The 14,554-nt window shown below is 40.4% G+C and overlaps 1 protein-coding gene across 15 annotated transcripts in view; it reads right to left on the bottom strand.

Annotated features, from left to right (window-relative positions):
* LOC149318932 (calcium-activated potassium channel subunit alpha-1) overlaps positions 1-14,554 on the bottom strand; it is a 627,293-nt gene that overhangs the window by 195,556 nt on the left and 417,183 nt on the right. For all 15 annotated transcript variants that reach the window (XM_089510711.1, XM_089510713.1, XM_089510714.1 and 12 more), the window contains 3 exons: positions 4,808-4,918; positions 1,454-1,559; positions 122-204 (listed from right to left, as the gene is read on the bottom strand). In XM_089510711.1, the coding sequence (XP_089366837.1) occupies positions 122-204; positions 1,454-1,559; positions 4,808-4,918 (300 nt within the window). The remainder of the gene's footprint in view (positions 1-121; positions 205-1,453; positions 1,560-4,807; positions 4,919-14,554) is intronic.

The raw sequence follows: 14,554 nt of genomic DNA, 5'->3' as shown, positions 1-14,554 counted from the left end.
GCAAATAAAGTCTAGTAAAAGATGTGTTTTCTTATTTTATTAACCACATCTCACTGAAACCCTTAAGTTTAATATGACTTCGTAGAGTAAAATGAAATATAAATAATTTTGTCTACATTACCTCATAATATTGGAGGCATCCTCAGCATCTGGGTCAGCGCAGTATTTGTTGGCAAGGATTAGGCACGCGTCTGCTGACTCTATCTGGACACCAAAGGAGAAAACAAACAGAGATAGGCAAAAAAGTGATTTTTTTAAAATGAAAAAAAAACAAAACCTTGAAGACAAGTGAGAAAATATGAATGTACAGCTACTAAAGTAAAGATCATATGATAAATGCTCCTAACATGCTGTTTCTATGGCCAGGAAGTGCAGCAGTTAATGATATGCACACTGGAAGAGATGGGGTTTGCACCCAAAACATGTCAGAAATACAGCTGGCCTTTCATATTTGTGACTTTGATTTTGTGGATATGATTATTCATGGATTTGATTAATACATTCTTTCCAGGAATCTCTAGATCCTCCAGTCCAGCTCTATCAGAAGATGCCTATAGACACACATTGGAGAACCTAGAGATTTCTAGAGAAAACACTTCTATAGCCATTTGTAGGTCCTTCAATTCAAGTCTATGAGAGCCTAGAGATTCCTAAAGAGGTGTTCTCTCAGGTTTAAAAAAAATGTTTTTTTTAATTTGTTTGTGTGTTTGTTTTTTATTTTCACAGGGGACCTGTGCCTCTAACCCCTGAAAATGTGGAGGGCTTACTGTAGAAGGTTCTGAATTTGTTCTGCATAGTACAATGAGAAGCCCTACATGGATGGGCCACAGAACTCTCAAATGAGACATCTGGTTTTCCATGGTAACAACAGGGACGTAGTCAAGGGGGGGGGGTGTTCTTGGGGTCCAGACCCCCCCCTTGCATTAGATAAAATGAATGGTGCGTGCTGCCACGCCACCGCACCCAATCCTCATTATAATGGTGGCACTTAGTCTGGACCCGCACCTCCTTTCCAAAATCCTGGCTAGGTCCCTGGTAACAACATCCCTGACAAATTCTCCCCATGAATTAACCTCCTGGACATAGATAAAAGGTCAGTAACAGCGGATGATCATCTGAGTAGGGGCATGGGCACATTACAACACCACTTTGGGATTAGTAATGCCCATACTCCATGAAGTTACCATCTGGAAAACTAGCAAAATTTGTAGAAAGATTTTTTTCCCCTAGGTAAAATTTACACTAGTTAAAATTATAGTGACTCCCTGAGGATTGTAGTCTGATAGTCGGGTAAAAGTGTGAAGAGATTTCTGATGGAGACATCTCTAACTTTCTTTACAGAACTACATGACTTCCCAGTTTTCCGTAGGGAAGAAAAATTGCTTTTCAAGTCTGTGCTACAGTTATATCTATTATCAAATTGATAGTTATGACAGAAAATGGGAGATGTTACCTTTACTCTAGCCAAGTCATGCGGATTGAGAACTGAACCCTGAAAAAATTCCACCTGAGTGAAGTGTCGTTTAAAAAGAGCTTCCAACTCAAGGTTAGGGGAGATACTAAATTGAGAGAGAAAAGACAGCACAAGAAATAAAGTCAGTCTGTGAACATTGCGAATTTTTACAAAATTACTTTTAAAATGACTATAAATATTGATGGAACCTGATTTTGGGTGCACATTGGAAGCCTTCAAGAAGGCATTAAAAACTTACCTCTTCCAATTAGCATACCCTCCCGATTCCCTCTAGAAAGTATTCCCCAACCAGATTAGACGACGACCCATAATTGTTATCCCTACCATCCTAGTTACACTGTTTTTAAAAAGTGAATTGCTGAAAACTGTTTTATAATTGGTTTTAAATATTGTATTTGACATGTGTCATAGAACTTTATTGTATGTACACCGCTTTGATCTGAAAGGAAAAGCGGTATATAAATAAAATCTTTATTATTAATATATATATATTATACTGCCTTACAGTGAATTAAACCACTGGTCCATCCACTTTGACTGGCAAAAATATACCCTACCTTATCTTTCCCATTCTTCAATTTAACCAGATATGAGCCCCTCCCCAGCTTCCTGAATAAGACGAGATTCAGTATGTTCAGGGTATCGTGCTGGTAATGCACTCGATGTGGTCTTCAGTATGGATCAGGGATGTCAGTGACTTGTACCACTGCTCTGTCATGGATGGATCATTTCCTAGTCAAAGTGGGACGGAAGGCCACCACCCACATCCCCCTTGGGGGTGGAGGACCTATTAGAATGGTCTGCCCTCAAAGGCTGATGGAACCGGTTAAGTTCCAGGAAGCCCTAAATGGTTCTATGGTTGGGAACAACGACGATTCTGTCAAAGCCTTGCCTGATACCTGGAATGACACTCTTACCAAGGCCATAGACACTATCACTCCCAAGTGTCCTTTTCAGACCGCTTCAAATAAGAAACCATGGTACACCCAAGATCTTCATAAAATGAAGTGGACTGCACAACGACTAGAGTGCTGCTGGCAGAAACAACTTTTATCTGGTAAGACATGCCATAGAGACTTTTTGAAGTCCTATGGTGTGGCAATGGATACAGCAAAGAACTCATTCTATGCTGTACACATCGCATCTGCAAGGTCTCGTCCAGCAGAGCTGTTCAGGGTGGTTAAAGAGTTAACAACATTGCCTCCCATCCTGAACCCACTTTTGGAAGCAACTAAAGCCTGCTGTGATGTATTTAATGACTTTTTTGTAGATAATATATCTCGGATAAGAGATGATTTGGACGTGGGCATTAAAACAGAGACACTAAGAGAGGTGTCCAGTGACTCCGTGGACTATGTTAAACTGGATCATTTTGAGTTTGTAAATACTGATGAAGTGGACAAGCTTCTTGGAAGCATAAGGAGGACAATGTGCTCCCTCGATCCCTGCCCGTCATGGTTGACTGCCCAGGGAGGTGATGCAATGAAGACACTACTACAATCTATAATTACTGTATCCTTTAGGGAAGGGTAAATTTCCAGATCAACTAAAACAAACGGTGGTCAAACCGCTTTTGAAAAAACCCTCCCAAGACCCCCTGGTAAGAAATAATTATAGACTGGTCTCCCTTTTACCATTCTTGGGCAAGGTGATCGAGAAGGCAGTTGTGTTCCAACTCCAAGTTGTCTTGGAAGAAGCCGATTATCTGGACCCATTTCAAATTGGCTTTAGGACAGGATACGGAGTTGAGACAGCCGCGGCCGCCTTAGTCAATGATCTCCGTCTGGGCATGGACAGGGGAAGTATGACCCTGTTGGCACTCTTGGACATCTCGGCGGCCTTTGATACCATAGACTATGGTATCCTTTTGGAATGTCTGAGGAAGTTAGGTATTGGGGGTACTGTGCTCCAGTGGCTCTGTTCCTGCCTCTCGGGCAGATCGTGACACTGGGGGACAGCTGCTTTTCTAAAAGAGAGCTGACAACTGGCATCCCTCAGGGCCCCATCCTGTCCCCCATGGGCCCGAGTTACTTGCGGGAACGCCTCTCCCTACACAATCTGCCCGCACACTTAGAATAACTGGGAAGAACTGGGAAGAACGAGTTAGAACATCAATCAAGCAGGCTCAGCTTGACTTCCCAGAGAGTCTTCACAGCAGCTGCTCTGAAATTGTGGAACAGTCTCCCAGAAGAGATCCATCTCATTACCTCTTTGGAGTTGTTTAAGAAGGCACTTAAGACGGATCTCTTCTGGCGAGCTTACCCACCTGACTTTGTGTAAGAAACACCTCCAGACCATTGTACGGATCTACTGCATTTCTAATTGATGATGTTAGTTTTAAGATTAATTGCATTATTTTTATTGATGTATTTTATATGTATTTTATTATTGATGTATGGGTTTTAACGGACTGTAATCCCACCTCGATCCATCTTGTTCCTGTATTGCTATTTTCCTGGCAATACAGGAACAACCCCTAAATGCTAAGTGTTTTGTTAGTGATCCTTTTTATTATAAGTATTTTCTACATTAATGAAAGCAATATGATCTTTAAAAACAAAACTTAGTGTCATTTGCACTTTGTGTTATCCCACACTAACATAATCATAACTCTTTCAATCATTTTTGACTGATAGGATAAGAAGGGACATAGCTTCCCATTAAAGGCATTGGTATCATTCATTTCAAAATTGCTCACAGCTCTCAACTGATAGGAGACAAGTCAAAATTGCATCTCTGCCTTAAAAAAAATCTATTTTTTTAAACTGGCTGTTCTGTAAAACAAGCCAGCTTTAACAGTAGATTTAATTGTAATAACATTCTTATGGTAAAGAGCAACCACCTTAATATTTCATAACATTGACAAGGGCATTTCCAGGGAATTAATGCTTGTTTGGAAAAGCTGAGGTCCATGTTTTGAAGATTTCATTTTGAAACCAGGCGCATTCATAGTCATCAATATCATTGCTTTTTCTCCACTCCTCACTCACTATTTTTTGTTTTCTGTTCTATATTATTGTGTGAACATGCAACTTTAGATGTACAAAACTAATAATAAAATCTTAGAGTTTAAATTATTAAGTCTTCATCTGGTTTTGATTCACACATGAATGCTCATCACTTAGGATCTGCAATATTTTAATAACTTCCATGTCTTATTGGCCAGTCACAGAAAACACACCTCAGGGCAGATGTCTAGGACACTGCATACTGGGAGTGTGTGGATGGGATGCCCACAAGAAAACTGGTGTGTGTGTGGGTGTGTGTGTGGGTGTAGGTCTAGGCCCCTTCTATCTCTGAAAAAATAGCATCATAGCTTTATTGTTTACTCACTTATGCAGAAAGACGATTTCTACGTTCACATCATCCCTGTCCTTGTGGAGGAAGTCCTTCAGGAAGTTGGACACACTTTCCAATGTTATGTGGCCACAGACAACAATGTGCCTGGGACAGAAAAAAGGGCACAGTTAAGTTTGCTGAGGAACAACCAGGAAGGAATACAAGTTAGCTCAGGAGCACCAGAGAAACATTATTTTATTGTGGAAAAAGCAAATACGGAAGGAAAAGACTGCTAGTCTTTTGATATGTCTTCAGTTCATTCCTAAAAAGAGAGAAAGGAAAACACCTACAACACAGAATTCTGAGAGACCAAACTATTCCTGCTTTTTAATGTAGTAAAACATCATTACAAGCAAATGGTCAAAAGGTTACTCATATAATATTGACACCTGGGCTTTGGATTTAAATCAGGACCAAGCCACTGTTTAAACAGCACTGAAGCACTAAAACAGCTAGGTGAGGGAAGGGCAGGGATGCTGAGAAGAACATGTTGATATAACACCATGATTAACAAGCCAAGATATAAAATCAGAAGGTTATAAATTTGATTGGAGACTTTAATATTGTTGACCAAGGCACGTTACCAACATGCCAAAGGGGTGTACTAGGGTTAGGAAGGGGAGTAGTAGGGTTGAGAAGGGGTGTCCCTTCCGGACGCCCCTCAACCCTATTACAGACCCAGTCAGTAACAAATGGCGGCGTCTGTCCACAAGGGGGGCATGCCATTTTGACGTAGTGGACACTCTGCGTCCGCACGTCGTGCAATGGAAGTGACGCTGTGAGTGCACGACTAGCACCTCACGGCGTCTCTTCCGGGTCGCAGGAAGGAGCACGATTTTCACACTCCTTCTTTGCAGTGTCCAGGAACCGCGCCGTTTGGCTGCTGCGGTTCCCGGACGCTGCAACCGGTGGCAGCAGCAGACCGCCGCTTTTTGGCGGTCTGTAACCCACCCAAGACAGGGAGCTATCTCTTGAAGAGTAATCCCAGATATAACAAACAGTACATTTAACCAAAATTGGCTAACTTTATCACAATGCAACCACATATGAATATACGTTCCTTTACAATTACTACCTCTCTAAAATATTGCAGATAACTGCTTCGAAGATCTAGCCAGTTGTACAGGGGTAAGGTACAATTGGAGTGGACTACTAAGGCATGCTTTCTCCAAGCAGATTAGATCTAGATTTGAAAGCAGGGGGAGATTCCAAATTTTATTCCAAACAACCTCTGAAATTGATATATTCAAATCTAATTCCCATTCAGTTTTATATCATTACTATATGTTGCCAATGTAAGCCAATTGCAGACTTCTTCTGCAATGCCTTTAGGAAGCTGGATATAAACCATACAGTAAAGCTCAAACACTGTGTGGGGGAACACAAAGTCTCCTCTTCCCAAACTAAGGCGCGTTACAGACAGGCATAAGGGACGTCCTCAGGACGTCCTAGGTTTCAAAAGGGGCGTCACTTCTTGACGCCCCAAGCCTAATACGTCCTGAGGATGTACAAGATGGCGGCGCCCCATCTACATGGGGGCCGCCATGATGGCATCATGAACGCGCCACCTCCAAATGAGGCGGCGTGGACGTGACGCTGTTGCGCCGTGCGAGGGCGTTTAGTGCACCCTTTGGTCGGCAAAGTAAGGACCTGTGAAATGGAGCTCCTTCCTAGTCTTGCGTTGCTGGGCGCAGCCTTTAGATGGATTTGAAAACTAGAAAGCCTTTCCCATTTCTCTTGGGAATCTACAGGGGTATTGAGACATAACATATCAGATTCCTGAAAATTGATCCATATTCAAGCAAATTTATTTAAAGCTTCTAAGGTTTGTTTTAATGGGGAAAATGTGGAGTCCAGATCTGACAGAAAAACCAAAATATCATCTAGATAAAGGCTTTTTTTACTGTGATTTGTTATTTATTATTATTATTAACCTTTATTTATAAAGTGCTGTAAATTTACACAGCACTGTACATACAATCATTTTAATTAGACGGTTGTTGATCATAATACCTTTTATCACATGGTTATTTCTAATACAGCAGTTTAATGGTTCCATTGAAATAGCAAACAGAAGTGAGGAGAGAGGACAACCTTGTTTTGTGCTTCTCCATACTTTAATTAACAAAGAATCTCTCTTACTGATGTGTGTAATTGCTTGAGATTTTGTATAGAGATTCCTACCTAGAGAAATAAATTTGTCTCCAAAGTTCATATCAGGAAGGCTGAAAAGATAGTCCTATTCGAACCTTTCAAAAGCCTTTAAGACATCTAAAGATAGTAAAGTAACAGAAGTGTTTGACAGTTTAGAATAATGGACTATATTCAGTACTCTTCTAATGGCATATCTTAATTTTTGCCTAGGCATGGAACCAACTAGATCAAAATAAATGCATTCCTTGATAAATGAATTGATTATATTATTTAATATTGAGGATAGTATTTTAGAGTCCTAATTGAAGTGAAGGAAAAAAAATCCTTCACTGTTGGATTTTCAGACAATGTTTTAGGTAGGGGTACAATCCTACACATTTTCCCACTGTTAAAAGGTGAGGAACCTTGCAATGACTCATTAAAAACCTTTAACATATAGGGCATCAAATTGTCCTGCAAAGCTTCATTTGAATTTGCTCATAAACTCATTAGGGACCAGGGACTTGCCCAACTTTAGGTTCTCAACTGCATATTTAATCTCACCTAATGATACAGGACCATGCAAAAGCCCTAAATGGCTTGGGCCCAGGGTACTTGGAGGACCGCCTCTCCCCATATAATCCACCCCGCACACTCAGAACATCCGGGACTAAATTGCTGGAGGTCCCTAGGTCTAATCTTACTCGGACCTCACAGAGGGCTTTTACCACTGCTGCCCCTTTACTTTGGAATAAGCTCCCTGCAGAGCTTCGCTCCGCCGCCTCATTAGCTGTCTTCAAAAAACAGCTGAAAACATATCTATTCCGGCTGGCCTTCCCACCTTAATTTGTTTGTCTATCTTTCCTGCCCCCTTTTTTCCCTTCTGACCCTGGATTGATGGAACTTTTTGCATTTTTCTTCTGCCCCTGATATATATACATTTCTTATTTTATTGTTTCCTGTTCCTGTTTTTGTAGTAATGGTTTTAATTGTTTATTAAATTTTTTAACTTGTATTGTAATGTTTTTATAATCTTGTAAGCCGCCCTGATCATTTCTATGGAAGGGCGGGGTAGAAATAAAATTTATTATTATTATTATTATTATTATTATTATTATTATGTTGTATGCTTCATTGATTTTCTTTGCATGAAGCATGTTAATAAAGTTCTGTATGTCCAAGATCCTTCTACTATTCTGAGACATAAAGAGTAGCATAAAATATCCTCTAATTTAGATTTTGATTCTCCTTGTGAGTTAGAGATACACAGAATCAGCTTTTATGCTGTTCTCTTTTTAACTACTTTAGCTAAAAGTCCTGGGTTCTTATTATTGTTCTCATAGTAGTAAGCCCTCGTAAACAATAATGACATTTGTATTTTATGGAGTAATATAAACCACACCATATTTACATACATACTGCATAAATGTATAGTTAAACATTTTGTACATCAATTACATTCTACGTACGTTGTGCACTTTTAATTATGTCTCTTAATTATCAGTATGCTGACAACCAAATACACTTCTTCATGCCTTCAAAAATAGCATGAGTTATGAATATTGTGTCTCCGTTGATGGAATGCCGGGAGGAGGTAATGGGCTGGACTGAGAAAAACATACTGATACAGAGCCCATACAGACAAGCCAAAATAAAGATGCTTCGGGTCACTTTGAAGTATGATGTTTAAATGATACATGCATCCTAAGAGGCCAGAAGTTGTGCTAAAGCTGTGCTTCAGTCCTTAGGACTGGAGTGTGGTTTTGGTGCAGCTTGTGGCCTCTCAGAATGCATACATAATTTAAACAGCATACTTCCAAAGTAATCCGAAGCAGCTTTATTTTGGCCTGTCTGTACGGGCTCTGAATCCAGACAAGATGAACAAGCTTATTATTAAGAGGCTAGACTGGGATTGGAGGCATGCCAGCCATTCCTGAATGATGTTGCTTTCACCCTAAAGGCTGTGTTTGCAGCTTGGGGGTGTTTGTGGCTCCACTGTTCCAAATGACAGCACAGAAATATATGCAACCAAGACGGCTTACTATCAGCTTTGGCTGATATACCAGCTGCACCCCTTCCTAGAGCTGGGGAGCTTAAAGATGGTAGGGTACATGCTGGTAACCTCAAAGGTGGGCTTCTGCAATGTGCTGTACAGTGGGCTACCTCTATATCAAATCCAGAAACTTCAGTTAGTGCAAAACCTGCCAACCAGGCTAGTTACTAGTGCATAAAGGAGTGATCATATTTACACCTATATTAAAATCACTCAAATGGTTTCTAGGAAAGGTTCAAAGTGTTGGTTTTACCTTAAAGCCCTACATGGTTTGAGTCCAGGCTGCCTGAAGAACTTCCTTTCTTGTATAATCTACCCTGTTCACTCAGGTCTTTGGGGAGACATTTACATCAACCAGCCAGGACTAGGCTGGCAACTGTTAACCAGAAGACTTTTGATAAGCTGCCTCTAAATCGTGGAATGACCAGACAGAAGACATTCAACTGCTGGATACGCTGTCTAAATTTATAACAGCATTAAAGACCAATCTCATCGAGCAGACATAAAGGCAAAGGTAGTCCCTTGACATGAATGTTTAGTCGTAACTGACTGTAGGGGGTGGTTCTCATCTCTGTTATTAAGATGAAGAATGGTGGCGATGTGGCCAGTGTGACTACACTGGACGCTGTTACCTTCCTCACAAAATGCAAGTACCTATTAATCTACTTGCATTTGCATGTTTTTGAACTGCTAGGTTGGCAGAAGTTGGGACTAGTGACAGGAACTCACCCCATCATACAGCACTCAGGCCTCAAACTGCAAACCTTCCAATCTTTTGATTGTTAGAACTGGAGTTTTAACCACTAAGCCATCACATCCCTACTGGCAGATGTATCCATATGTTTTTTAAATAATGAGTTTTAAATTATAAATTGACTGTTTTTAATATGTACACTTTTAACTGATGTTATACTCTTTTAACTGGTTATGTATTTTTAATTGCTGTTGATGTTTTTAATATTTGTTGCTGTATTTTAATCTGCTGTTCCCTGCCTGGATCCCTAGAGCATAGTGGATAAGAAATGATGATGATGATGAAGCTAGCAATAGCAACTTCATTTATATGCCACTTCATACTTCACTAAGCAATCTCTAAGCAGTTTACAATTGTAAGCCAATTGTCCTCAACAAGTCAGGAACTCATTTTAGTGACCAGGGAAGGATGCAAGGCTGAATCGATCCTAAGCTCCTGGCTGGGAATTTGAGAATGAGTGGTTGCAGTACTGGCATTTAACCACTGCACCACCAGTGCTCCAAAGATGAAGTTGGCATTAGGTTACTTATTATTACTAGATGACTATGAATATCCATCAGAAATCCCAATAAAATAAAAGTTGCAAAGTTTTAAAAAATGAACTAAAGAAAGGATGGCTCCAAACTCCAGTGGAAACATTAATTACATAATAAATAGATCATTCTTTGGTGTAATTACAGAGAAGTGAGTCCTACTTATATTCAGTGGGATTCATTTCCTTTTAACTATGGGTAGAATTGCAGCCTAAACAGACTACTGCAAATGAGCACCAAATAGATCAGAGTTTGACAGCAAAATATATGCCAGAATTTAAAATATTTTATGATACAGACTCAAATGCTTTATATCTCAATCCTAAGTCATTTAACTCAGAAGTAAAGATCACAAGAGCACTGGCAGCCCATACTGACACCAATGAGATTTATTTCCAAGTAATGGAGCAGCTTATGGTCCCTTTGGAATGTTCACAGATGTGATGAGTTCTTGCTAGATATTTATAGTGAAAATAAAGCTTTGGAGTGACCATCCCACGGCTGTGTAACTCAGAAGAGGTGATATAGGATAGGAATGTCATCCTTGGCTAATTTTGTTTTCAAAGGTAGCAATGAGCAATATCAGCAATTTACTTCTTACTGTGAGAGAATGCTACTCTTCAATGAATTTTAGCTGTTTAACGGATACCAATATCTGTAATTAATGGCTCTTCCTCAACCTGTGGAAAAGTAACTGGGGTGCAACAGGGCTCTGTCATGGGCTCATGGATATTTAAGATCTTTAGAAATGATATGGATATGGAGGATACACATCAGATTTGTGGATGGCAACACATTTTGTACGGTAACAAATGCATTCGAAGAAATAAGCAGGTATCAAGCTGACTGTGAGAAAACAAAACATTAAGCAAAGATATATGCAGTGTTCTCCAGGTAGTAAAAATATGCTGTACAAGTTGGGTGATAACTAGTTTGACAGGAATACCAGTGAAAAAGGTATAGGGATTCACAAGATGAACATGGGTCAGCGATATAATGCAGAGGATAAAAGGCTCATTATAGAAGTCCCAGCAGACTAGAGGAGGGCAAACATTGTCTCCATCTTCAAAAAGAGGAAGAAAAGAGGATCCAAACAATTATTGTCCAGTTGGTCTGACATCAATACCAGGAAAGATTCTAGAGAAGATCATTAAACAGCAAGTGAACATTTAGAAAGAAATGCCATAATCGCAAGAAGTCAAGATGAGTTTCTGGGAAACATGTCATGCCAGATTAATCTGATCTCTCTTTTTTTTTTTTTTTCATTAAAATTACCAGCTTGGTATATGAAGGGAATGCTGTGGATATTGCATATCTTGATTTCAGTAAGGCCTTTGACAAGGTCCCCCCATGGCATTCTTGCAAACAAGCTAGTAAAATGTGGGTTAGACAATGAAACTGTTAAATGGGTTAGTAACTGGTTGACCAGTCAAACCCAAAGGGTGCTCAGCAATTGCTCCTCTTCATCATGGAGAGAAGTGACTAGTGGGGTGCCACAGGGTTCTGTCCTGGGCCTAGTGCTATTCAACATTACTTGGATGAAATAATAGGGGACATGCTTATCAAATTTTCAGATAATGCCAAATTGGGAGGAATAGTTAATACCCCAGAGGACAGGATCAAAATTCAAAATAACCTTAATAGATTAGAGCTAACAAAATGAATTTCAACACGGAAAAATGTAAGGTACTGCACTTAGGGCAAAAAAAGAAAAGAAAAGAAAGAAGAAAAAGAAATATATAGATATAGGATGGGGGACACCTGGCTTAATGAGACTATGTGTGAAAAGAGTCTAGGAGTCCTAGTAGACTACAAGTTGAACATGAGAACAGTGTGATGCAGCAGTTAAAAAGGCCAATGTGATTTTAGGCTGCATCAGTAGAGATATAGTATCTAGATCAAGGGAACTAATAGTGACACTCTATTCTGCTTTGGTCAGGCCTCACCTGGAATACTGTGTCCAATTCTGGACACCACAGTTCAAAAAGGATGCTGAAAAACTGGAACATGTCCAGAGAAGGGGAAGCAAAATGGTGAAGGGTCTGGAAGCTATGTCCTATGAGGAGAGGTGATACAATAGCCCTGTTTAAAGATTTGAAGCAATATCATATGAGGAGGAACTTCCTGACAGTAAGAGCTGATCGACAGTGGAAGACACTCCCTAGAGAGTGGTGGAGTCTACTTCTTTGGAGGTCTTCAAACAGAGACTGGATGGCCATCTGTTAGAGGTGCTTTGATTGTGAGTTCCTGCATGGCAGGGGGTTGGACTGGATGGCCCTTAGGGTCTCTTCCAACTCTATGATTCTATGAATCTATTCACCTTTGTATCAAAAGAAGTAGTAGCGGCTGATAGGCCTAGGTTTTCATTCAGTACTTAAGGAGCCATCCAAGGAGCTGAACCTTTGGTTGGGGAGGGGGAATAGGTCTCAGCACTTTGGGTTTAAAATCAAACTAATACCTAAGTTGATTCACTGTCCCACTGTGGCAGGCTGTTTGTCAATGGATCACATTTGGTTAACTTTCCTTTGTTACAATTTTTAGGCAGATGACCACTTATTAAGGGCAATGTGGCAGTGGATTGCTTGGCTCAGCAGTGGCTCAGCTAGAATGTAGCAGAATGGGAAATTTGGGAGGACTGGGAGTCAATGTTCAGGTTCTGGTTCCCTTGATGAGTCCTAATGGCTGTACACATGGACCAAAAGGCCTGTGTTCTTCCCGGCTTCAGGTCTTCCTGTTTAGACAGTGCAGGCCAATACCTCCACCCCACGAGTGGACAGATCAGATGCCAATTTGGCAGTTTCTAGAAACCTCTGGCAATACTCAACAGACAAATAGCCCTGCATACCCCTTACTTCCTCTGCCATTGCCCCTACTGAGAAGCTAGACTCTGATGTGGAAAAGGTTTGCCTGGCCAAGTGGGTGTAGTCAGGTGCCACGTTTCCACATCAGAGTCTACAACCATTTTAGGCTGTGAATCTCCACTTACTTATAAGTATACATGCATCACCTTCTCTTTACAAGCAGCCCTCCAAGCCTTAAATATACCCCCCAGGTTCATGTGGCACACAGTGTTCTGGATCAGGATGTGGCCCAGAGCTACTCCAGGCTTCCTTAAATGGTGAATCCACCACCACACACACACATCCTAACAGCAAAGAGAGAGGAATCTTTAGCAGGATAGATGGTCTCTCTCTCTCTCTCTCTCTCTCTCTCTGTGTGTGTGTGTGTGTGTGTGTGTGTGTGTATGCATGTGAATGTATATCTATGCATTTATATTTATGTGCCTCACTTGTGACCTTTTAGGACATAAATGTTGTCATTCCTACTGATAAGTATATTAAATTTGGCTGTGCATGCAAACTGTAGTTGTTTACATTGAGCTATTAATTTCCCATCTCTCTTTGCCATTCCTGGAAACAAAGATGATAACTAAACTTATATCTTTCCACAATGTAACTATAAGAAATGGTTAGCCATCTGCACCATCCTGACAATTGTTGAGGACTTCGACAATTCTTATCCTTCCCCAAATTTTCCACCAGGTGTGGACTATGAGGAAACTGTTGACTTAGGAGGACTGTATATGTTAACAGCTTGGAAAGTTATTACATTTCATGTGCAAAGCTACCACTTCCAAACAGACATCTGCTTTCACCCATGGTGGAAGAAACAGAAGAGAGTTCAGCTACTGTTCATTTTGCCAGACAATGGCACCAAGCTGTTCAATATTCTGATCTCATGGAGAATCACCAAGCCTATTCCTTTGCTGAGTGATATTGCAGTCTTTAGTTGGCATCTGAGATGACAGCAGGTGGTAGATAATAAGCAAAGCACTTTCAAAGGTAGCATTTAGGCCATCCAGGTTACTCCTACTTAGTAATTGTTCTGAACACATTCCAACAAATGTGTGGTGTGTGTGTGTAGGGGGGGAATCATTCACTGGAAGCAATGAGAGACAGGTAGCAAGCAAGCACTATCCATGCAATTTACCACTGAGGCCTTTCTAAGTATCTACCATTGCTTCATAATTTGGTACTTGACTAAGAATGTGAAAAATAATTACAGGGGTCTTGTTGGTAGAAGGATAATGATGCAGAACAATGGTTAAATCAATAACGAGCACAAAGGCATTATTAAAATCACACCTCAACATGGCTGCATGTGCAGCAGTGTCATTAGTGACTATAAAATTGCACCACTCTATAAATACAGCACATCTTACATTACATTGCTTTCTTCAATGGACCAGAAAGTGTGTTAAGTATGTA

This window comes from Sceloporus occidentalis, unplaced genomic scaffold (genome assembly GCF_023333645.1).
Source record: "Sceloporus occidentalis isolate IW3139 unplaced genomic scaffold, rSceOcc1.0.p SCAF_2, whole genome shotgun sequence".
Taxonomy (NCBI): domain Eukaryota; kingdom Metazoa; phylum Chordata; class Lepidosauria; order Squamata; family Phrynosomatidae; genus Sceloporus; species Sceloporus occidentalis.
Note: the sequence above shows the minus strand (reverse complement) of the source record. Positions and strands in the feature narration are given on the sequence as shown.